Source organism: Gadus macrocephalus, chromosome 16 (assembly GCF_031168955.1).
Source record: "Gadus macrocephalus chromosome 16, ASM3116895v1".
In the NCBI taxonomy this organism is placed as follows: Eukaryota; Metazoa; Chordata; class Actinopteri; order Gadiformes; family Gadidae; genus Gadus; species Gadus macrocephalus.
Window position 1 is genome coordinate 12779109 of NC_082397.1, and position 24280 is coordinate 12803388.

General features: G+C 46.7%; 1 protein-coding gene and 1 long non-coding RNA gene across 3 annotated transcripts in view; one reads left to right on the forward strand and one right to left on the reverse strand.

The window, feature by feature from the left end:
• kcnj5 (potassium inwardly rectifying channel subfamily J member 5) overlaps positions 1–16583 on the reverse strand; it is a 27720-nt gene extending 11137 nt beyond the window's left edge. Inside the window, exons 1-2 of one of the 2 annotated variants that reach the window (XM_060075505.1) lie at positions 16078–16583; positions 1603–1685 (exon numbers count right to left, since the gene is read on the reverse strand). In XM_060075505.1, coding sequence (XP_059931488.1) covers positions 1603–1665 — 63 coding nt within the window. In that variant the 5' untranslated portion in view covers positions 1666–1685; positions 16078–16583. Of the gene's footprint in view, positions 1–1602; positions 1686–6651; positions 7699–16077 lie in introns of those variants that run through there. The other variant, XM_060075506.1, reaches the window with a different exon arrangement.
• Positions 8184–22618, forward strand: LOC132474681 (uncharacterized). The gene is made up of 3 exons (XR_009529702.1): positions 8184–9652; positions 19755–19838; positions 21488–22618. It is a non-coding gene; the product is annotated as an uncharacterized LOC132474681 (long non-coding RNA).
• The last annotated feature ends 1662 nt before the right edge of the window (positions 22619–24280 follow it).

Here is a 24280-nt window from a genome sequence, read left to right on the forward strand (position 1 = left end):
AACGATGGCAGGGCTGGCATACGCAGATTGTCTTTGATCGATTGGAAAAATACTGAAATACACATGCATATTTGCATGCATGCAGACATGAACAGAGGCAGACAGAGGACACAATGCAGGATAAACACACACACACACACACACACACACACACACACACGCACACGCATTTTGAGGGCCATTTTTTTCAAAGAGACCAAGGACATGCTGGCACCACATGTCTGAGTCCTGAGTTGTTAATTGGAAAGCAGGCTTGTGTTGAAGCAGGAGAGAAAAGCCTTTTGAGCCTTCTGAATCTCAAGGTGCTAATCGGACACCTGCGGTTCTGCGGCGTCTCCAGAGAAACGAGTGTGTACACGTTCCAGATTAACGTGCAAACACTCACTGTGTCCTGTCACCGTCCGACAACGTTTTCCCTCCTCTACATAAAGAAGTTATGTAGAGGAAGTTGCATCTCTTTGTTCAGGAGGAAACGTGATCCTACGATACCAAGCACTGATCTTGAAGATAGTTTTCCATTGGTCCATTAGCGGCACTGGATGCGTTTATGGTGGTCCTGTCTCTTAAACCAAAACCATATCAAATATACACTATTATTCTCTGTAGATGATCTCATAGAGAGAACCCGGCCACAGTAAGAGTGCATTGACCAGTGTAGTAATTAGCCACCTGGTGACAGGGCATCGGCACCAGGTCAATAGCCCCTGCCCAGCTGAGGGACATCACATTAAACCAGACCCCAAAACCCTCATTCTGCAGTGGCCAATAAATCCATCCACTTTCACATGAAAAATATTCTTGAACAGATTAATGTTAACCGTTACTCTGTGCTATATTAATCAAGAATATAAAAAACTGCCAAAAAACGGCATTCTTTTTTTTTTTCTATTTCCCACGTGGAGTTGTTAAAGAAGTGGCTATTGGTGTGATAGATTAAGCTGTCATCTACAGTGCAAGCCAATCACTGACCCCCCCCCCCCCCTTGCAGTCAATACACTCCCTGGGGGGTGATGCTCAATAAACTCATTCATTAGCTCTTCCTGTGGGGCAGCAGAGTGTTTTTTTCACTTTCTACTATTCAGCTTTCTTGACCACTCTAAGAACCTAATCAAGTCAGGGAACCGGGACAAATAACCATTGCAATTCCACCATCCATTACTGGAAGTTGTAAAGATAAGCATCTTCACAAATGCCCCCTCCCGGCCCGGCCCAATTCCCTTCTCTTACAGCTCACTCCAGTGTCTCCGAGAGTGAGTGTGGCCCGGCATCCATTTATCTACTTGGGGTTGGTCTGATGAATACCTACCAGGGAGGGAAAGAAGGATCTATGGGCCATCTTCCACGATCTTTCCCCATCCTAAGTATATTTGTCGACTAACTAATCCACCGAGTTGCTCCGCTGACATTCATTTTTCTTGACCTCGCCGCCTCTCTTTCCGCACCGTAACATAGTCACTCAGGAATGCTCACTTTACTGTTACACCCCCCCCCCTTGGTTCTCTCGATCTCTCTCTCATTCTCACCATCATTTATACTAATGCACTGCTTAAGTGCATCACCTGCCTATGAAGATGATGATGTGATGATGCGGAGGGGGTTTACCTGTCCCGGTGTTACTCCAATCTCCATATCGCGGTCCATAAGGACTCGGGAGTCTCCTGCCATCCTCAGCTGCAGCTCAACACCTGTTTGGGGAAGAAATAGGAATATAACCACACCTTAATGTCCAAAGATCACCTTTATCTCCGTTGTTATGTATCCAATATTCTGTTCACATCGAACAAAAAACTACGATCATCAACCAGCAATCAACATTTTTATCAACAAGTCGTTTTTTAAGCTGCAGGTAAAGACTTCATTGAACATTGAATTTGTTTTCCCAGGGTTACAATGACTGAGTCCAGGCGCTTAATTTCCAAGCCTTTTATCACTAGTCCTTTTAGCCATCGACCCTGTTAACCCCTGACCGTCTTAGACTGCATGTCCTGTTTACACGTTGCTGAGAACTGCAGAGAATACGATATATCTCGTGGGCCGGTGGACTGCCTTAAGTCGGTCAATGAATCAATACGCCTATATTCAGCCATCCGCTCTAAATGCTACACCACAGAAAATAACAAGGGGGGGGGGGGGTTAACGAGAGCATTTTGATGGAAACATCCCCACAATTTTAAACCAAAAGCGTCCCTTGTGTCGTGCATATTTTTTTTCATCTTAACAACAAACCAAAGTATGTACAATACAAACCAGAAGGAAAGAAAATCTCACAGAACTATTTTCTTCAGGTCAAATTATTCACAATTACAACACAACTGTTATAGTCCCGTCTGTGCTTCAGTGATGTAAGCGATCGGTGCGCCAGCCTCACGTGGGATGACCCGACGGTGCCGTGTGCTCTAATGCATCTGTGGAACCAAGCTGTCTCAGCTGCGCCCCCTCTGACTCTGTCATATTCCCAGAGGAGGAGGCCCATGTTAAGTCAGGGCCATGCACGGGTGTGTGGGTTGAACCCAGACACACGCACACGCATACACACACGCACGCACACAAGCACGCACACAAGCACGCACATGCACAAAACACACACACACACACACACACACACACACACACACACACACACACACACACACACACACACACACATTCAGAGACTATCTGTTCACACACACACACACACACACACACACACACACACACACACACACACACACACACACCGGACACACACACACACACAAAGATATTCAAAGACTATCTGTTAAAGTACAACTTTGGATTCGTGAACATTTTCTCCACATTGGATGGTTGTGTTCAGTAGTCAACCTTACATGTCTGCCTCTCCTTTGTTTAGGAAAGTGTAGTAATTACATGTTAAAGAAGACAGGTTGAAACATTCTTCTCTGGTGTTATTCATAGCCGTGCTGAAACGTCTGTTTGGCGTGCCGGGTGTCTGCCGTACTCGCGTTCAAAGGTACATCAAGAGTCTCTCTCTCTCTCTCTCTCTCTCTCTCTCTCTCTGTCTCTCTCTCTCTCTCTCTCTCTCTCTCTCTCTCTCTCTCTCTCTCTCTCTCTCTCTTGTCTCTCTGTCTCTCTCTCTCTCTCTCTCTCTCTCTCTCTCTCTCTCTCTGTCTCTCTCTCTCTCTCTCTCTCTCTCTCTCTCTCTCTCTCTCTCTCTCTCTCTCTCTCTCTGTCTGTCTCTCTCTCTCTCTCTCTCTCTCTCTCTCTCTCTCTCTCTCTCTCTCTCTCTCTCTCTCTCTCTCTCTCTCGCTGTGTGCTTCCACATGAATGCATTGAAAGTTGCATTTTATAACATAAATTATGCCCAAGCCCAATTTGAAGGCAAGTGGAGGAACGTTGAGAGTAAGAAGATTCTCCATGGCCGACATTGTGGGATTTAATCACAGCCTCCCATGTGTTTCTCGGCGGGGGCGTGATGGGGCTGATAAGCCCTAATATTAGCAGCGATCCAGCACCACTAAATACCCGACGAGTTTCAAAAGTTCTGGAATAAACTTACAATGAATGGCCCCCACCACCATGATGTTCGGGATATGTACTTTCAATACGGGGGGGGGGGGGGGAAAGGAAAAGAACACGGACACACAGGAGAGAGAGAGAGAGAACATCATGGTAACCTTCAACAGAGACACCAGCAGATCACTTGTCTGTCATGTCGATGTCCTTTCTCTCTCTCTCTCTCTCTTTGTCTCTCTCTCTCTTTGTCTCTCTCTCTCTCTCTTTGTCTCTCTCTCTCTCTCTTTGTCTCTCTCTCTTTGTCTCTCTCTCTCTCTCTCTCTCCTCTCTTTCTCTCTCTCTCTCTCTCTCTCTCTCTCTCTCTCTCTCTCTCTCTCTCTCTCTCTCTCTCTCCCTTTCTCCCTGTGTCAACCCTCTTGAAACATTACTCTATTTGATCGTGGACAAGCTGGGGAAGAATGGAGGGGGGGGAAGATAGAAATATGCAAACGCGGGACTCAGATCAGTGGCGGGACCGCGTCAGAGGGGCAGGAGCCGCTCAGGACCACCGGGTTGTTGACACGGACGCTCGAAAGCAAAGGGCAGCGCGACGTGACCGGCATCCCAGACAAGGAACGGCCCGCAGACAGGCGGGCGCACTGGCAGGCGGACAGACGGACAGACAGACAGACTGGCAGAAGCACACAGAGAGACAGCATGGGCGCAGTCCAAGCTGTTCCAGAGACACACGGAAAAAGCAGAGAGCAGAGAACATCCATGAATACATTAAGGATGCTGCCAGGTTGCTCTAGGAGTGGTTTGAGGAGCTTGGTGCATTGAGCAACGCCACCCGACGGGCAGTCTATGTTGGAATCGGGTGGGCCCTATTTCAAGCAAGGTGTCTGATTGCAGCAGCTCTTCAGCTGTGGCCGGCCCGAACGCAAGGTGTCTGAGCACAAATGCCGGCTGCAGTGTTTTATCTTGACACTTTAAGAGGGCAACAAGTGATTATCTTGTAACCGAGGCGAGTGACAGAATGCTCAGCTTGCTTAGGGTGTGTGCTTGTAAGCCCCTATCCCCCTTAACCCCCCCCCCCCCCCCTGATCACACCCCCCCCCCCCCTGATCTCTTTAAGGGCCTGTTGCCCTTAAAGAGAACAAAACAAGACAGAAAAATGCAAAATGATCCTGAAGACAGACTACAGATTAAAAGAAGCATTTTTTAAATCGCTGCAGACCACATATATAATGATGCAAAGCCAAATCCTAACGAGTGGGTCCCCGTTGTGCTTGGAGTGCAATGATGAGGAGCTCTGCACCAAACGGCGCGCTGCACACAACCCGCCCCACCCACCAGCAGCCCTGATCGCTCGCTCTCAAAGCGGAAACTCTCTCCTAACAATCAAACGTGACGTGTGCGTAAACCGTGGATGTTAAATAACATTAAGGGACCTCATTGCTAGTTATAATCAATAAATCCAGGTTCATTGTCTGATCTTATATAGAGAGTCGGACGTGAGTGATCTCAGGGAACCGTCTGAGCTCATACTTGAGTGCTTTTAATTACTGTAGAGCAAATTGTTTTCACTTAATGTACTCTTGTCAGAAACTCTCCAAAAACAGGACTTACAGCATGACACCTAACTAATTTAATAAAAAAAACATGGCACGTAGGGCTACCACCGAGAACAGGGAAACATATTTCAGGACATTTTATTATTATTTGGCCATTTCAGTGACATTGGGTATATCGATTTTATGGTTTGACATTTAGATTATTATGTGTGGCTTTTACAGATTATTTTTTCAAAGGCCATTTGTACTCAGCCTTCTTATAGGCTATAACAATATCGCTGAGCGCCTCACACTACAGGATTTGATCGGGGCCGATTTGAAGTCGTAAGTATGAAACATGTTTGATACTATCGTGGCTGCCCCGGCCGGCTTTCCAGTAGATCAGGATGCATGAGATTGGTTCTGTAAACAGTGCACCACACCACCCCCCGATCAAGTCTTTCTCCCTCGATCGTCAGATAATAACAGTCATCCTGTTTACTGATGCAACGCGTCATAAGACTCACAACTGCACACAGTCCATATGGAGCTTACGTTTGAAAAAAACAACAACTCCCCATAAATAAAGGCTGTTATCTATTTCAACAGCAATGGCAGTTTCGGGGACAAAATGTTCTCCCACTGCAGCCTCAGAAGACAGGTGAGGCCGCAGTCCTTCTCTGTTGCTACATCCTTTTTTCTTTATTTGTCAATTTCCCAAAAAACTAAAGTATGTTGGCCGCAGGAGCTCAGATTTTGAAAGGTGTGTCGACTGGGAGCCAGGCCATGAAGTGTTGTATCAATACTAATTACAGCTCCAATGCCATGGCCGGCGCCGTGGAAAAAAGCCCGGAGAATCCAACCAATAAGACCAGCTATCACATGTAACCTTCCTTAAAGGGGAACCAGCAGGCTTGCCGTTTTCTAATAGAACACGAGCACTGCCTCATATGCGTGTGAAATAATAAAGTATGCAACAATATCGATTGCATAAACAAGACCATTATCAGCTCAGTTCCTGTACAGAAATCACAGAAAAGTTGGACCATTGACATAATTGTTCTGGGATTAATGTCAGATTTAGAAGTTGATGTTGATTTTTTTACAGTACGAATATGAAGTATTAATGTTCGACATAACAAAATAGCTGAGCAAGACATTAAGCTATACTTCCTTTGTTCCGGAAAATGTCAAATAAACAGTCACATAATACATATTATTCCTTCTTCGGATCGTCGGATTGACACTGTTACGTAACTCATACTCATTCACCCTCTTTAACCTCTCTTTAACCTGGGGTGAAAAGTAATTCCTTCAGGAAAAATGTTTACAAGAGTACAAAACAAGCATCCTATCTTTCCACCATACTTTATCTAACTGCTGCCAGATATATAGATTTCAGATAAGAAATAACTCTTGGGGCTGCAAACACCTTATCTTTGATAATGAATTATGTAACAGAGTCATGCTTCAACATAATATCAAGACAAATCACGTTCACGCTGAATTAGCCTTGGCGCTTAATTTGTCTGCTTCTTATGGTTTGCTGTGAAACATGATGGATCACATCTGTGAGTCATAAAAAACATAGAAATAGCTAAAAAACCTCTGCACCAGCCCCTGGTTTACAACACAACCTCACCAATTAGCAGTCACTCATCCATGGACTCTGAAGGTTGTGTATGGCTTCCATTTTGTTTTTCATTTTCTCTTGAACATTGTGTTTCTGTGGTGTCATCAAAACTGCCGGGACAGGGTGGAAGCGGCAATAATATCCCAGATGTCCAAGTGAAGTAAAGAAGTCGTAAAGAGTGAACGATTCCTCTCTAGCATTCATCCTTACGCACTGAGGATCAGGCTTGTATCACAAGGCTTGTGTGGGACGTTCTCTGTTGTAGAACGTTCTTTCTCCGTGTCACCATTGTGTCCCAACGCCAGGCCGAGATTGTGCACCGAATAACATGGAGGCCTCGTCCCTATCGCTGCCTATGACACTCTGAGGTCGGTCGGGGCAAATGGCTAAAGATGTATCCAGCCGGTTTGGCTCCAGGCCCTCAAATACACACACACACACACACACACACACACACACACACACACACACACACACACACACACACACACACACACACACACACACACACACACACACACAAAAACACACACACACACACACACACACACACACACACACACACACACACACACACACACACACACACACACACACACACACACACACACACACAAACACACACACATACACACAAACACACAGACATACACGCACACACACGCACGCACCCACTCACGCATGCACGCACACACAAACAAACACACACACACACACATGCAAACGCACACGCACACGCACACAGACACACACAGACACACACACCAAACCCAAACACTCTACTATCTCCCTCCGACACGACTGTATCCGATGGGTAGCTGTTCGTGTATCCCATTGTCTCTTTCCGCACATGGATTACCTTCCCTCTGGAGTGACATTGCTTCCCAAAGAGGCTCAGACTCACGTTTGAGTTGCTATTTTTGTAATGGCTCGACCTTCATCTCTCTCTCTCTCTCTCTCTCTCTCTCTCTCTCTCTCTCTCTCTCTCTCTCTCACACACTCTTTCTCTCTCTCTCTCTCTCTCTCTCTCTCTCTCTCTCTCTCTCTCTCTCTCTCTCTCTCTATTCTCCTTCTCTCTCTTAATCTCTCGCTCCCCCTTCTCCCTCTCACATATGCATCTCACTGATCTCACTTTCTTAACAGCCAAGTTGCTCGAGCTATATAGCCAAGGAAAACAGTTTCACACACACACACACACGCACGCGCGCGTGCGCACACACACGCACGCACACACGCACGCACGCACGCACACACACACACACACACATGTGATGCTTTCCTTTCCCCGTTCCGGCCCACATGGCAGGGGGATTCACGTCGGATGCTCATCTTGGGTCCTTGTGTTGTTGGACCACATCCAACGACACAAGAACCTCTCCATTGAATTGGGCACTTCATGGTTTTAGCACACCTAATGGATAAGGAAGGTATATTGCTTTGTTGCGTTGGAAAGTCGATTAATTTTGTTTCTCTCTAAATATGTACGTGACTATCTCTCATTATTCCTTTATATTATTGTGCGCACTCATTCAATTACACACAAACACACGCGCACGCGCGCACACACACACACACACACACACACACACACACACACACACACACACACACACACACACACACACACACACACACACACACACACACACACACACACACACACAAACGGACCACTACACTAAGTAGAGGCTTGTTGTATAGCGACCAAAACAGAATAATTCATAATTCATATAGTCAACACTCCATGGACATAGATCACATTAGTTCCTTCTCCATGTGGAAGCCAAACGGCCAAACTTCCTCCTAATCAGCGGGTCCGGGGGGTCAAATTAAAGATGGAAAGAGGGAGAGAGATGCATCGGAAAACAATTTACAGCCAAGAGACAGAGAGACAAGAGCGCAGTGGAGTGGAGTGCTGGCAGACTCTAGTTGGCAAGTAAGTGTTGAGGCTGGGTAGCGGAGCCGGAGCGGAGAGAGCAGACTCCTCAACGCAGCGCTTTTTTGTTCATTCCCAGCATGTCTCCGTCAGCCACTCCGCCGTGATTTACGACTCTCCGGCCAGAAACTCCGCCGTCGCTGATTGTCCTCCGCCGGCTCACTCGCGGCGAGCGTCTTTGAGAAGGGGAAGATGGACGGCTCGTGAGGAGGTCTGGAGTGGCGGAGACGAGGCTGAGTGGAGGCTCGAGGTAACGAGCAGCCCTGACCTCGAGTGGCGTTTTCATAGATTAGCATTCTATTTCCCCGCCACTTGCCGCCTCCGGCACCGGCACCCGCACGCACCCTGGCCTCGGCTCGGACAGACTATTTACTGGATGACACCCGGCGCCTCCGCCATAAACACGAGTGTCTGACCAAGGGAATAATGAGACATGATTGCACTTTAAGAGCGCTTACATAGGACTTTAACTTAGTGACAACATCCCAGAAGATGGTTGTAATCATCGGGATCCTTTTCGTTATCCTACGTAGGTTTGGCAGTTTTTTATTTTGTACTGTGCAGAAACACGGTATATGTATCAAGGTACAAGTATTAACATAATTGCACTGCTTACCTTTTAACCGTTTTGTTTTTATCATCAAAGGGAAATCCCATAGGGTGTTTGGTTGTGTGTGTGTGTGTGTGTGTGTGTGTGTGTGTGTGTGTGTGTGTGTGTGTGTGTGTGTGTGTGTGTGTGTGTGTGTGTGTGTGTGTGTGTGTGTGTGCGTGTGTGTAATTGAATGAGTGCGCACAATAATATAAAGGAATAATGAGAGATAGTCACGTACATATTTAGAGAGAAACAAAATTAATCGACTTTCTAACGCAACAAAGCAATATACCTTCCTTATCCATTAGGTGTGCTAAAACCATGAAGTGCCCAATTCAATGGAGAGGTTCTTGTGTCGTTGGATGTGGTCCAACAACACAAGGACCCAAGATGAGCATCCGACGTGAATCCCCCTGCCATGTGGGCCGGAACGGGGAAAGGAAAGCATCACAGTGTGGAGTTGGACCGAGAGGAAAAGCAAGGTGAGCAGACTGTAGGGCTGGGCTTCAGATGGGGGAGAAGAGGCAGTGGTCCTGAGGCGAGAGAGAGAGAGAGAGAGAGAGAGAGAGAGAGAGAGAGAGAGAGAGAGAGAGAGAGAGAGAGAGAGAGAGAGAGAGAGAGAGAGCAGGCAGGAGCCCAAGATGAAAGTGGCCCCATTAAGGTGCCGGACCTGCGGTCATGTTCCTCTGGCTGTACCTTACGAGCAATTCCTCTTTCCTGTTATCAGCACCAGCACCCGACCTCATTCAAGGTTCCTGCGACCTAGGAAATAAAACAACCCCTTCATAAATGAGGTTGTTGGTTTGAAACCCAGTGGAGTGATTGAAAACAATGAGGTTTTTCTTCCCTGCTCAGTTCTCCGAGCCGGTGAAACCACAGTTAACTCACAAACATACCGTTCTATATTCATATCCACTCCGGATACATGTGTGAGGACGGCATCGGGGCTTGTGATGTGGCACAATAACATGGCAATAAAAACTAATTTGAGTGAATAATGTCAACAGGGAAAATAATCCACATATGCTTGCTTTCTAGGCTCAACACACCTGCGGGCCATTTACACATATGTCCATACACATAACCATATGAATCGCTGTCTCTGCTGTTAAATCAGCATAACAATTGCAGGAGGAGGTGTGTGTGGGTGTGTGTGTGTGTGTGCGTGTGTGTGCATGTGTGTGTGTGTGTGTCTGTGTGTGCTTCCCTGAGGTGTTCTGGGAATCACATGCTTCACGGATGCAGCAGAAATCCCGTGTCGGTGGCCGTGTCCTAACGCTGCTGTAGTACTGATTAACGGCACTCTCTGGCAAGGCTTGCACCGCTAGCTTTGCTTTATATGCGTGCCGCGTTTCCACCAGCGCGTCTCCGCTGTTCTCTGCAGGAGAGCTTCTGCGCCGTCGCTGTGTACACATCATATGTCAGTGTGTGCGGTTTATTCCCTACACAATTTCACACGTCTTGCAACGCTTGCAGTTTATTTTTTATGGTGGAGCCATCAGGGTTGAGCCGCAAGAAATCCTATTTCAAATCCACATGAAATTGTACATCAATTGAAAATGCTTAGCGACGTGATGATTATTATAGATGTTATATGTGTTTTGTAGATGTTGCATTGACTCGCCAGTGCATCTGCAACGGAATGGGATGTATCCCCAGGCCACAATCTCTCTCAGACTACCATGACATGAATGCTTATCAGTCAGGACAGCACTACTACACACATCAATGCGTCTGACTACTACCTAATAACCTGTGCAAGGACTACACCCCGTCGGCATATTCACATATTCAAATTAATTCACATGAAGGAACGGTGCATCCCAATTGGCAACGCCTGTGGCTGTCACTGTAATGGTTTCAATGTCATCCCATATAACCCAGCAATGACACTGCAGACCACGGCCACATACATTCACTTACATTACAGCCGGGCTCTCCTTCACAAACCTTGAAGTGAAATATGCCTTGTCATGCTTTATCATTTCAGTAGGGGTCATACAACATATAATATATTTATTTATGTATGCTAACATGGTTAAAAAATACGATAATTATATTAATCTCAATTTTCTTGGTCATTGATCGACCGTTGACCAAATCGTTAACCAACCAATTAATCTAGTTCATGTTATAGACGAACTGTAACAAACTACATCTACTTGTTTGGGTAATTTGATTACTGTAATCCCATTAGTCCCTTGCTCAGAAACATTCATTAGTCCACATCCCGTCTGAATACAAGACTCAATAAGACCTAATGAATGAGCGCATCACCACAACAGTAGAAAGTAGAGTTCAAGTGAAATAGTTGAACTAAAAGTAAATTTTTATATTTGTATTTAAATCAGCCTGAGTTAAAAAAAATACAACAAACTAGCTAGCTAGCCAGTTAGCATGCATGTGCTGTCTCTCAGCCGTACTGGAGGCCTTAAATAATTGTTTTAGTTTTTTGGTTTTATGTTTAGGCTATATTTGCGTGCCCATGTCTATCTGTGTTTGTCCACACTCCATGGTGGGGGTGGATGTGAAGGAAAAAGGTGCTGGTTAGTGTTTATCCAACAGTTAGCATGAAGGCATCGTTGAGGTTTGTTCGTGCTGCCATAATGTTGCTGCGACAGTATCGGCAGATGAATTACACACAAGCGTGGATTGCATGTTCTCCAAACCTGCTGATCGCCATAAATGAGCTCCATAAATGACGTGGACAGTGTTAAAATACCGTAAACACAAAGTCTTGAATTTGTAAATGACCACAGATTTATGATGCCCTAAACAGAGCCACGTTCTATTGCTGACGAGGTAACTCATGTCATGACACGTTATTTCATCGTATCTGGATAGAATTACCACACCAGTGTTTATTGTGATACTGTTGAAAAGGGTTTCCATTGTGGTGAATTTGTGAGTTTCCGGGTAGTGTGTTGGAGGGGTTCCAGGATCGATTCATCTGTCTGTGGTTTTCCCACTTTGTGTTGTGTGTGTGTGTGTGTGTGTGTGTGTTGTGTGTGTGTTGTGTTTGTTTCTCCCGCCTCCAAAAAGACATGCAGTTCAAGGTTGATGTAGAGCCCATATAGTAAAACACACACACGTGCAAACACACACACACACACACGCATTCACTCACGCATACATTACCCCCCCCCACACACACACACACACACAGCCAATAAATCCTAAATTGTGTGTGGAGAGGATCCTGTGGACAGAGTAGACTTCCATTCGAGGCCAAGGTCCTAAAAACAACAACAACAACAATAACAACAACAACAGCACAAACAACTTAAGGAAAATGATTGCGGATGGATCAATTTATACAGTGCTCATAAAACACTCTGGTAGTGTTAATAATTCAAAATGAACCGTCCCAAATACAATCAAACATGGCAGCTCGTTTTTCTGCAGTGAACAACAAAGAAGAGGGCGAATTACTTAAAAAGGTACCCTTCACACCTGTGTAAAATAGTTGAATTTAACACACAGTCATTCACATATAATTGTAGGCACTGAATTCTTCATGGTCGGCCAAACTCTCGACACCAATGTGCTGCAGCGATCGAGGTTAGTGGTTGACCACGCTCCAACAATAGACCTCTTCTTTCTGTCATCCCCGAGAGATGGAAACTCTTCTCTAAATGAAAACCGGCAATTAATAATTCAATGTGTAATCTCATTTCGATGGTTCCGTTGATGCTACTGAGGGTTAGCCAGGGCTATCACCACCACCACCACCACCATCACCACCACCACCACCACCACCACCACCACCACCACCACCACCACCACCACCACCACCACCACCACCACCACCACCACCACCACCACCACCAAAACAACCGCTACAACCACCACCACCACCACCACCACCACCACCACCACCACCACCATCACCACCACCACCACCACCACCACCACCACCACCACCACCACCACCACCACCACCACCACCACCACCACCACCACCACCACCAAAACAACCGCTACAACCACCACCACCACCACCACCACCACCACCACCACCACCACCACCATCACCACCACCACTACCACCACCACCATAACAACCACTACAACCACCACCACCACCACCACCACCACCACCACCACCACCACCATCACCACCACCACCACCACCACCACCACCATAACAACCACTACAACCACCATCACCACAACACCTCAGCACCACCATCATCACCATCATAACCACTACAAAGACCACTGCCACTCCCCCAACACCAGCCCTACACCATCACCCCCACCACCACCACCAGAATTCACAGCTCATCACCACCACCATCATTATACCACCACACACCAACATCAAACCACCGCCACCGTCTCCCCATCTCCACCACCACCTCCACCCCCACCACCCCAACCACCCCCACCAGCCCACAAAGTGTCGTGAGATGTGGAGGCATGGCTCAATCTCAGGGAGACCTGAAGCCACACTGGGAGTCACAGCTAACACTGATTGTGCTCTTAATAAGGTCAAAGGATGCATACATCAGAAGCAGTTACATCACCCTACATCACCCTGCCACCAACCCCCCCACCCATCTCTGCCCATTTCAGTCTAAAGTGGCACACGTAGCCTGAAGGTTGGTTAGATAATAACCTTCTTGTAGCCGCTGTTGGACCGTTTCAAATGTGTAAAACGTTTACAGCGAGCCACTGCCGCACGGCACTAGGGTTTTGCTGGTACCTTTCTAAATGTCTAGCCAAGGTATTGTCTACTGCACACTGCCTCACTTGCTTGTCCTAGCAACCCCCATCCCCCAGTCCCAACCCCATGTCCCCATCCCCCGATCCCCAACCTTCTTCCTTCCCATTGTGCCAAATGAGATGGATGTACAATGAATGATGGAGGAGGCAATGCGAGTGTTGCACACCGGGACGAGCCTCATTGACAGGTGAACCATTGAGGGACCAGGGCCGGCGATGGAGAAGGGGTTTCTGGGCCAGAAACACACACAAACGTTGCGTCAGCATCGTAGTTTCACGGCGACACACCGCTCGCGGTGACTGCGTAGAGCACTCGGGCAGAACCGACGGCAGCGGCGGCGAACGGTGGCGCCGGGAGGGTGATGTTCGGGTTGGTGCTCACCGGATGAATACAAGGCCAAACAATAAGCCCCCAAAAGCTTCTTCTGAAGCCGAGCGTACGGTGTGCGCTCCGGCAGAGTCAATAGGAAGGATTCCGCTCCCGGTGTTTCACAGCAAAGCGCCCAAAAACATTTGAGTAACAAGAAAAGGGCTGGAGGCTGACAGGGTTTGCGATTCAACCTCCCTCCCCGTTCTCTCTCTCTCTCTCTCTCTCTCTCTCTCTCTCTCTCTCTCTCTCTCTCTCTCTCTCTCTTTCTACTCTCTCTCTGTCCTCTCTTGCTCTCTCTCTCTCTCTCTCTCTCTCTCTCTCTCTCTCTCTCTCTTTCTCTACTCCCTCTCTGTCATCTCTCTATATCTCTCTCTTTCTACTCTCTCTCTGTCCTCTCTTGCTCTCTCTCTCTCTCTCTCTCTCTCTCTCTCACTCTCTCTCTCTCTGCCCCCCTGATCCCATCTTTCCTGTGGAAATGGTACGTAAGCAGAAAGCAGAAAACAATCTGTAGTGACTCTTGTAGTAGTCAACACAATACCGTTTTGTACACAGTGTGCTCCTGTGCACGTACACACATGCACACACAGAGCCCATATGGCCGCAGAGCTCACACACACAAACACACGCACACGCACATCAACACGCGTAGTAAACACCTCAAGTACACTCGGATACATAGACACATGGGCACACACCTCTGTGTACGTATGTACAACTACAGACATTTGCTCACCGCATGCCCGTAAAGTCCTGCATTGCCAGGTTATAAACCCCAAGCTTAATTTTCACCATCATCATCATCTCCACCATCATTATCATCACCATCATTATCTCCTACGTACACACAGAAGCAAATAAGCAAGTAGCTGTGCAAGTAACAAAAACATCAGAAGGAGGGTTACAGCAGTTTGTTGTAAAGGCTTTGCATCAGGAGCCAACATTGCTCCTGTAATGGCCCTGCCCCCCGCACTAGGGCAAAGGAACGCATGGAGAGGATGTTTCTCTGCAGTGACATCGCTCCCCTGGTCCAATGAAGGACCAGGCAGGGGACGAGTGATATCAACCAGCGCAGTCTCCCACCTGATTCCTCTGGCATGATTTATTTTCATGCCTTCTAAAATCTCTCTGTTGTGTTATGTCGCTCTCTCCCTTGCTCTCTCGCTGTATCACTCTATCGCACTTGCCCTCACATTGTCTCTTTCACTCTGTCTTCCCTGCCCCCCTATCACTCACTCTCCTTCCATCACTCTTTCTCACTCTCATTCTCTTGCTCTCACTCACTTGTGAAAGAGAGAGCTTTGCTTCCATCCCGCTGCCTTGGTTGTTTACCTATCTTTATTGCTCTCTCTCTCTCTCTCTCTCTCTCTCTCTCTCTCTCTCTCTCTCTCTTTCTGTCGCTCTCTCTGTATTGCTTGCTATCCCTCACTACACAAGCCCATAGTTTATGCTCCCATAACACTCTGAGATGCTCCAGATGGGAGGGGGTCTCCGGTATGTGTGCGGCGGCAGAAGGGGGGGGATGCACAACACTGCGTTGCTCGCAGATAAACCCCCGACAAACAGCCGAACGCACACCAGCAATACATGCCGTCCTCTTTGTAATTTCACACACACAATGACGTCCCATCCTCCATTCCTCCAATTTCACTCCTCTCTTCCTCTCCCTCTCCTTCCCCTCCTTCATCCATCCATTTGTCTCTCCGTCGGTGCGTCTTTTCCTCTGGTTTGGTGGCTCATGTCTTCCGCAAACTCCATTGTGTGAATGTGTGCGTGTTTGTGTGTGTGTCATGCATGGATGGCGGAGCTTACCTTCAACGCTCCACAGCAGGAGTAGCAGGCGGGCTCACAGGCAGGCATCTCCCAGTCACCACTGCTGCTGCGCTCCGCTGTCACTGCCTCGCCGACCGGCTCTTTATTGCTGGCTTTGTTCAATACGATCACTCTGCTGCCACCGTCTCTCTCTCTCTCTCTCTCCCTCCCTCTCTCTGCCTTGCTCTCTATTGCTTTCTCACTCTCCCGCGCTCGTCCCCTCTCTCGCTCTCGCTCTCCTGCCAGCGAGCTTCTCTGGCTCGCCGCTGCGTTCTATCTGCTCCCGCCTAAGAGGGGGTCTCTGTGTGTGTACTTGTGTTTGCATGTGTATGTGTGTGCGCATGTGTGTGTGTGTGTGTGTGTGTGTGTGTGTGTGAGAGGGGAGAGTGAGAGAGGCACAGAGAGAGACAGAGAGCGAGAGGGAGGGAATGAGACTAAGAGGAGGAGAGAGGATGGTAGAGAGAGGTGGGTCGAGAGAGGAGGAGAGAGAGAGGAAGAGAGCCAGGGGATGAGAGAGAGAGAGACAGCCCAAACGTACTGTGAATATTCTTCCCTTGTGAACGACCCCCACCCCTTCCCTCCTCTACTCTACTCCTCTTCTCTCACTTCACAACCCAGACCTCCTGTCTCCTACGGTTTGTCCTTGCATCTGTACATGTGTGTTTGTGTGTGTGTGTGTGTGTGTGTGTGTGTGTCTGCATGTGCGTGCGTGTGTGCGAATGAGAGAGAGCGAGAGAGCATGTGCGCACACACACCTATGCCCTTTCTCGTGTTTGCTCGGAGCATTTGTGTATATGTGTTTGTTGTCCAGCGCATGGCTCACCTCCCTCTTCAGGCAAAGGCACTGAGGACTCTGTGTGAAAGAAGTGGAGTACTTTGTGATGCTGAGGGAGAGAGGGAGAGAGAGAGAGAGAGAGAGAGAGAGAGAGAGAGAGAGAGAGAGAGAGGGACTTTAAGTTGAATTGTACCGCAATGAGATGCCTTAAAACTGCTGTTGAGAAAAAGGGCCCTTAGGGTATAAGAGAGAGGTAAGAGAAGTGCAAGCACGCCACACATGCACGCACAGAGATCCACACAACAGAAAACACAAGAAGTACCAAGAGAAGAAGAAGCAATTCAAGCTAAGAATAGGTGGTTTGGATGTAGAAGATGGAGAATCATGAAGCCAAGAAGAAGAATAGCTCAAACCGAATGGGTGATCAATTAACTGAGTGCTGAAGCATCAATTAAATGTAAATATGGGGGTATGGTTTGACCTGGGAAGGAAATTTGAAAAACTCATTATCCCGTAAATAGGATTCAGCAAGGAAATAAGGAAAAAGCTTCCAGAATAACATTAGGCAACTCAGTTCCTATGACGGTAATGATACCTTTCATAAAGACACTACACATTAACCTGTCATTCGCTACAATGAATTCAGCACAGATGAAGTAGAGAGATTGGAGATGTTACACATTAAACATGGTAACATTAAACTTAAACATTTCAAGCCTCAGTGATGAAACATTTGCAATGAATGCTTTTGGTCCTGGATATTGCCTCCGGGAAATAGCCCGGTCCACGGTAGCTAGATGTTAGCAATGAATGCAGCCAGTTGATCATGTCAAGTTTGCTATTAAGTTGAACATCATGCAACAAAAATGGAAGGAGTCTGTGTTTAGATACATAGTCGCATTAATCATGCATATATAAGTTAGGCAATAGGCAAACTATGGCTGTAATCGGATTGAGCGGTGCATGTAAACGTACTCTCTGTCCTTCCATCTTTTCGTCAGTGCTTTAAGCGGTTGAGTTTTAAGGTATTTGGATGATTAGTATTTCGAGGAAGCTGAAAGCAGCAATACCGGAGGCCAAGCAATCAACCCGTTTCCTCAAGGCGCTGCACTAGTTCAGTCAATACGAAGCAGGCATGTCCAGTGAGGGAGAAAATAGAGAGTGAGAGAGCTAGTAGGGGGCAAGTTGGGGGCTGGTCGGGGAAGCAGCCAGGGCTGAGGGAGTAAAGGGGCGGGGCTCAGCGGCGCGGGGTGTCCCCGTGCGTGAGCAGGCTGGTGGGATGTCTTTATGTGCTTCATGCACACCGGGGGAGGAGGATCGCAGAGGGTGATTTATAACCCTGCAGTACACCCCATCCCCCCCTTCTCTCCCACAGTACCTATACTATACATACGTACATGCTGCTGCAGACAACTGTAGTAAGCCATGCCTGAGAAAGAGAGAGAAAGATGGAGAGGACAAGAGGGAGAGAGAAGAGGGAGAGGGAGCGTAGATTGGGAAAGAGAACGAGAGAGAGAATGGTGGGGGAGCAGAGAAGAGTGAGCGAGAGCGTGGAGACTGATAAAGAGGAAACTGGAGCATGAGAGACAGAGAGAGAGAGAGAGAGAGAGAGAGAGAGAGAGAGAGAGAGAGAGAGAGAGAGAGAGAGAGAGAGAGAGAGAGAGAGAGACAGAGAGACAGAGAGAGAAGGAAAGAGAGAGAGAGAGAGATAGTGGAGAGTGAGATGGAAGAGTACGAGAGAGAACTGAGAGAGAGAGTGTGTGAAGTGTGAGAGAGAGAGTGAAAGAGAGAGAGTGGAGGAAGCAGCAGAGGAGAGTGAAAGGGAAGAGAGTGAGAGAGAGAGTAAGAAAGAGGCAAGTGGAGGGTGAGAGAGACTGAGAGAGAGGGAGAGAAAGTGGAGGTCAAGAAAGAGGAAATTGAGAGAGACTGAGTGAGAAGGAACGAGTGGAGAGTGAGAGGGAAAAGAGTGTGAAAGAGAGAGAGAGTGAGAACAGAGAATGCTGGGAGATTTCCCCAGCCTGAGCCAAGGGAGCTGCAGGAGGCGGCAGATTAGGGAGCGTGGTGGAGTAATGAAGTGCGGTGGATCTCAGCGTAGAGGAAGGAGCCACGTGGAGAGATGCTCCTGATGTGAAGAAGAACTTGATGTCATCACTGGTTGTCTGAGCTCCATTATGAACAGAATAAAAACGACCATAATAATAATAATGATCATAAAAGTCTTAATTCATATTGTTTGGGCAATGCGACGAGGGTGTGTTCATGACCTCCTGGTACTTCAGCGATGCTGCCGGCGACGGGCCTTAATTTCACTGACAGAGACTGACAGAGACTGACAGAGACTGACAGAGACTGACAGAGACTGACAGAGACTGACAGAGACTGACAGAGACTGACAGAGACTGACAGTATTATTGATCAAAGCTTAGCTTTACCTCCTTCCACACTCAGACTGCCTCTTATTGCCTCTGCTGTGGATCCTAAAGAGGGGAAATCCATCTTCTCATTTAACATGAACAGGGCTTCTGCGTACGTATGGCTTCTGCGTACGCATGTGTTTTCCGAGGGCCGGCTGGATCCGCTATACGCTCTGAAGGCATCCCCACGGCAGAAGCACTTTAAGAGTTGGCTCATTAGCAGTGATCAAATGGAGCGATGACCCACTGAGGTTCATCTGTTTTCTTGCGCTTTACCGCTGAAACCTGTTTACACATGGAACAATATTGGTATTAATAGTGTTTGATTTATGTTCACTCAAAGTGGTGAGTTCTGTTGCTCTCCACTGATTATTACAAACCATTTTGTTGTAGGGTTTGTTCTCTGACCCACATCTATGTGGATAGAGGGGGGTGTTGAGGCAAAGGGGAAAAACACATTGTTAATTATTGATCTGCTTATTCTCCAGAAACAGGTCAAAGGAAGACAAGTACCAGCGTGTAATCACAGACTCTGAGGCCAACCCGCGCACATCCACCAGCCAAAGCCTTCTGTAAGTTGTGCAGTGAGGGCCTGCTAGAGGTCAACGTGTTAGCGGGGCCCTGCCTCTGCATGTCGAGGTCACTCTGACGATGTCACTCTGTTGCTTCATCAACGGGTTTACCCCTCCTCAGACGGCACCCTGGTCCACTACTTCTGTGTATCGCTACCTCTTTCCAACCTTCCTTCGCCCATGCCTTGCATCCTGCCTTCATCTGTAAATCCCCCCTCCCTCCCACACACACTTATGAAGGGATGAAGGAAGGATGGGAGGAGGGAGTGAGGGTGGGTCCTTCCTTCATCCATTCATCCCCCCTCCTTTCCTTCCCTCCCTTCCTCCCACCTCTGACCCTTTCTTAATCCATTCAACCCCCCTCCGTTCCTTCCCTCCCTCCCTCCCCCCCTCCCTCCCACCTCCGAGCCTTTCTTCATCCATTAAACCCCCCTCCTTTCCCTCCCTTCCTTTCCCCCTCTGTCTCACCTCCGACCCTTTCTTCATCCATTCATCCCCCTCCTTTCCCTCCCTCTCTCCCTCCACCCTCCCACCTCCCATCCTTTCTTCAACCATTCATCCCCCCTTCACTTCCCTCCCTCCCTCCCTCTCTCCCTCCCCCCTCACACCTCCGACCCTTTCCTCATCCATTCATCCCCCTCCTTTCCCTCCCTCCCACCCACCCTCCCTCCCTCTCTCCCTCCCCCCTCACACCTCCGATCCTTTCTTCATCCATTCATCCCCCCTCCTTTCCCTCCCTCTCTCCCTACCCCCTCCCACCTCCCATCCTTTCTTCATCCATTCATCCCCCCTCCTTTCCTTCCCCTCCCTCCCTACACCTCCCCACCTCCGCAATCCTTTCCTCAGTCCTCTGTCGATTCCTGCCCCACGTCTCCTGTGGCCTAACCGCCCCCTCCAGTGATAGATCCTTGGCTGGCCTGAACTCAGATTACTATCGTGGCTTATAACGATAGTCTGAGAACAGAGAGAGGCAGAGAGAGAAGGAGGAAGGGAGAGTAGGCATGGTCGTCACAGTGTGACAAGGCCATCCAGCACGCGTTCATCACTTAACGCAGGGGCCATGACACATATATATATATAGAGAGAGAGAGAGAGAGAGAGAGAGAGAGAGAGAGAGAGAGAGAGAGAGAGAGAGAGAGAGAGAGAGAGAGAGAGAGAGAAAGAGAGAGAGAGGAGGGTCAGAGAGAAATGAAATCTGCTGATTCTTTTATAAATCCAGTTTAATCCCCAAGAAGTTAAACTAAGGATTTAGCACGTTAGGTTTTGTTGTCTAACAACTCAGCGGGTGAAGAGCTAACATGCAGGCCGGGCACATACGGGAATGGGGGCATCTATTAGTGTTTAAATTATGAATCACCTCAGTGTAAAACACGCAGTACAGGACTGAGCTAGTTAGGTTATATTCATAATTCAGTTGGTTCCACTGTAGGATGCATTGTACACATAACTCAACAAAATTATCCTCCCTGCTTCTAATTTACCGCCAAACTAGGAAATCCACAGCGATGCATACATAAAAAACACAAATGAATCTAATATAATCGTACTTAGTCTCATTCATCACAGGGTCGCACACATTCACCCATCAATTCCGCCATCCATCCATCTGCAGCACCTCCATCCAGCTGTTCATCTTTCCCTCTTCTCAGCCAACCCATCCATGAATCGCCTTTGCCTGGGATTCCTGGCCAGGACCACTGCCTGCTGGAGCCCAGACATCCTGCATAGGACGCCCATCAATGGCCGAATAATATAACACATGGCAATACAATTGACTTCATATACAGCACGTAAGAAAATACACACTGGGATTTCTCACTGGAACTCTTTAACCGATGCACACAACGACCCAGGCTATTATACTGTGTAATGCTGCAGGGAGAGTGACACTCTAACCGTAGTAATTACTGTGAGTTTAATAGGAATTGCCAGACAAGGATTCCCAGAGCAACCGCGACAGCTTGGGAGGATGAAGACCACTTTTCGCCAGGCCTTTGGAGTTTATCAGAATGTCTTACATGCTACTTTAAATTGTTATCCACTTTAGATCACATTCTTTTTCTGTAGTGACCTGGGATAAGAATTAAATATTGCAATCTGTTATTTATGAGTTTTAACCATTTAACTCGCAATGCTAGTGTCCGGTCATTGAAAGTTCCTAACATCGATCAACCATTCGTAAACTCCAACTCTTTCAATAAAGCCTTGGGTTTATTTATGTTCTGTCTAGGGCTAAGGAGCAAGCCCTATATTTCTTGGTCTCTTTTAGAAGTCCTACACCGAGTGTAAATCATACTGATATACTAGTATAGGCATACCCTGCTTCTTTTTTGTATCTATCTACTTAAACTATGCTATATTTTTAGCCATTTTTACCACATTTTCAGCTTTTTGTTGTTGTGTCCTCAATTAAAAACGTCAACATATTTTTTGGGCAATCAATCGAATTGATTGTATTTATTTGATTCTATTCGATAGAAGTGCCTTTGACCAATAGGTCGATAGCGTAGTTGGTTTGGCACTTTATCAAATATAAACACTTATGAAAGCTATATTGTTAACACATAGCCTCTTTTTGCACTCACAAAGTTTTTGTTTTTTGCTTGAGTTCCAAAATCTTGCAATGTATTTAATAACCCTATGTTTAAAAGACACAAAACGTAACAATTGACAATTACAACGTACATTTTTTTAATATCTAATATGTAGATAGAAAATAAAAAATGTAACGTAAATCCTGTATTGTTACATTGCTTTTGTCTAAATTAGCTTATTGATTATTTATTAAACTTCAGACTGGGTGACCTTAACAATATAAAAACACACATCTGTATTGTTAAGTGTATTGGTTGTAACATCAAGGCAATGGCCTTATCAATTAAAGGAAAGAGGATTAGTTAGTGATTAATGATTTCATTATTTATTTATTTTATTTACCATTTTCAAAGTAAACAATTTCTAATTTCTCTAAAATGACCTTGTCCAAATCGAAAAAGAGGGGATACAACTGGAAGAATGCACACTTTTCAGAAAGGGTCCCTTGCTTGTGTTTGCATTATCGCTGGGAACGAGCACTTGGCAAGCAGGGCCCGGCCCCTGCCATGTCAGGAGATGCATGGCATTTAGCAGTTTGCCATTTTTACTCAGGAGGGAAACTGACGGAAGCGGAATACAAATGTTTGAGATTATGATGACTCAGCATAACCGCGACCATTGCTGCATGATACCACTCCTCATCTCCATAGGAGAAGACAGCAACCGCAAGGCTGCTCCAAAGTCCAGCATATTAGTTTACTCTTCAATTCAGAAGACAATGAAACAAGAAGGGAATTAATTATGTATACAGGATGACTAAAGGCCTTGTCGTGCTCATGAGCGATCACAATGAAGTGTATCTGGTGGTGTGCAGTAGATGACAGTTCTGAGTTGTGTAGCAAAAACCCATTACTTACTCAATTACAAACTATGTTTTTTATAATGCAGATATACAAATCCAGAATACTATCCAAAATATGGAATGTTTAACCTGCTTACGCATGCACCCACACACACACACACACCAAAAAACACCCCAACAGGCACGCACGCATGCAAATACACACTTGCACACTAAGCACGCACACAGGCATACACCAAGCACGCATGCACACACACACACACACACACACACACACACACACACACACACATACACGCACACACACACACACGCACGCACGCACGCACGCACGCACACACACAAACACACAGATACAATAATACACACACAAACACACACACAAACAAACACACACACACACACAGACAAACACACACACACACACAGACAAACACACACACACACACACACACACACAAACAAACACACACACACACACACACACACAGACAAACACACACACACACACACACACACACACACACACACACACACACACACACACACACACACACACACACACACACAGATACAAACACACACACAAACAAACACACGCATTCACCCCTTAACGGCTCCAATTAGCTTAACCTGTTTTGCCATCTGGGAAGACAAAGGTTTGACAAAAGTGTAAACTGAATCAATTGACATGAGGATAGAAAAAGTATTTATTTATTTATTCATTCATTTATTCATTCTAATATGAGTTATAATAATGATAGTAATAATATATTAAACGTATATAGTGCTTTTCTAAATGCTCAAAGACCGTTACAGAGTGAACACAAAATAAAATAATTTAATAAGAACCTATATAAGTAAAAAGATAAAATAGGATAAAATAAATAGGTAGCTAAAAAACTAAAATGGGTAGATACAACTAGGAATAACCGTCTAACTTTCTTTGGGACCTTCATTCATTTTTATTTCAGTCACTTTTATCTCCCCATGGGGCTGACAATGTGTGTATGTGTTTGGGTGTAGTGTTGAGTGATGTTTGATT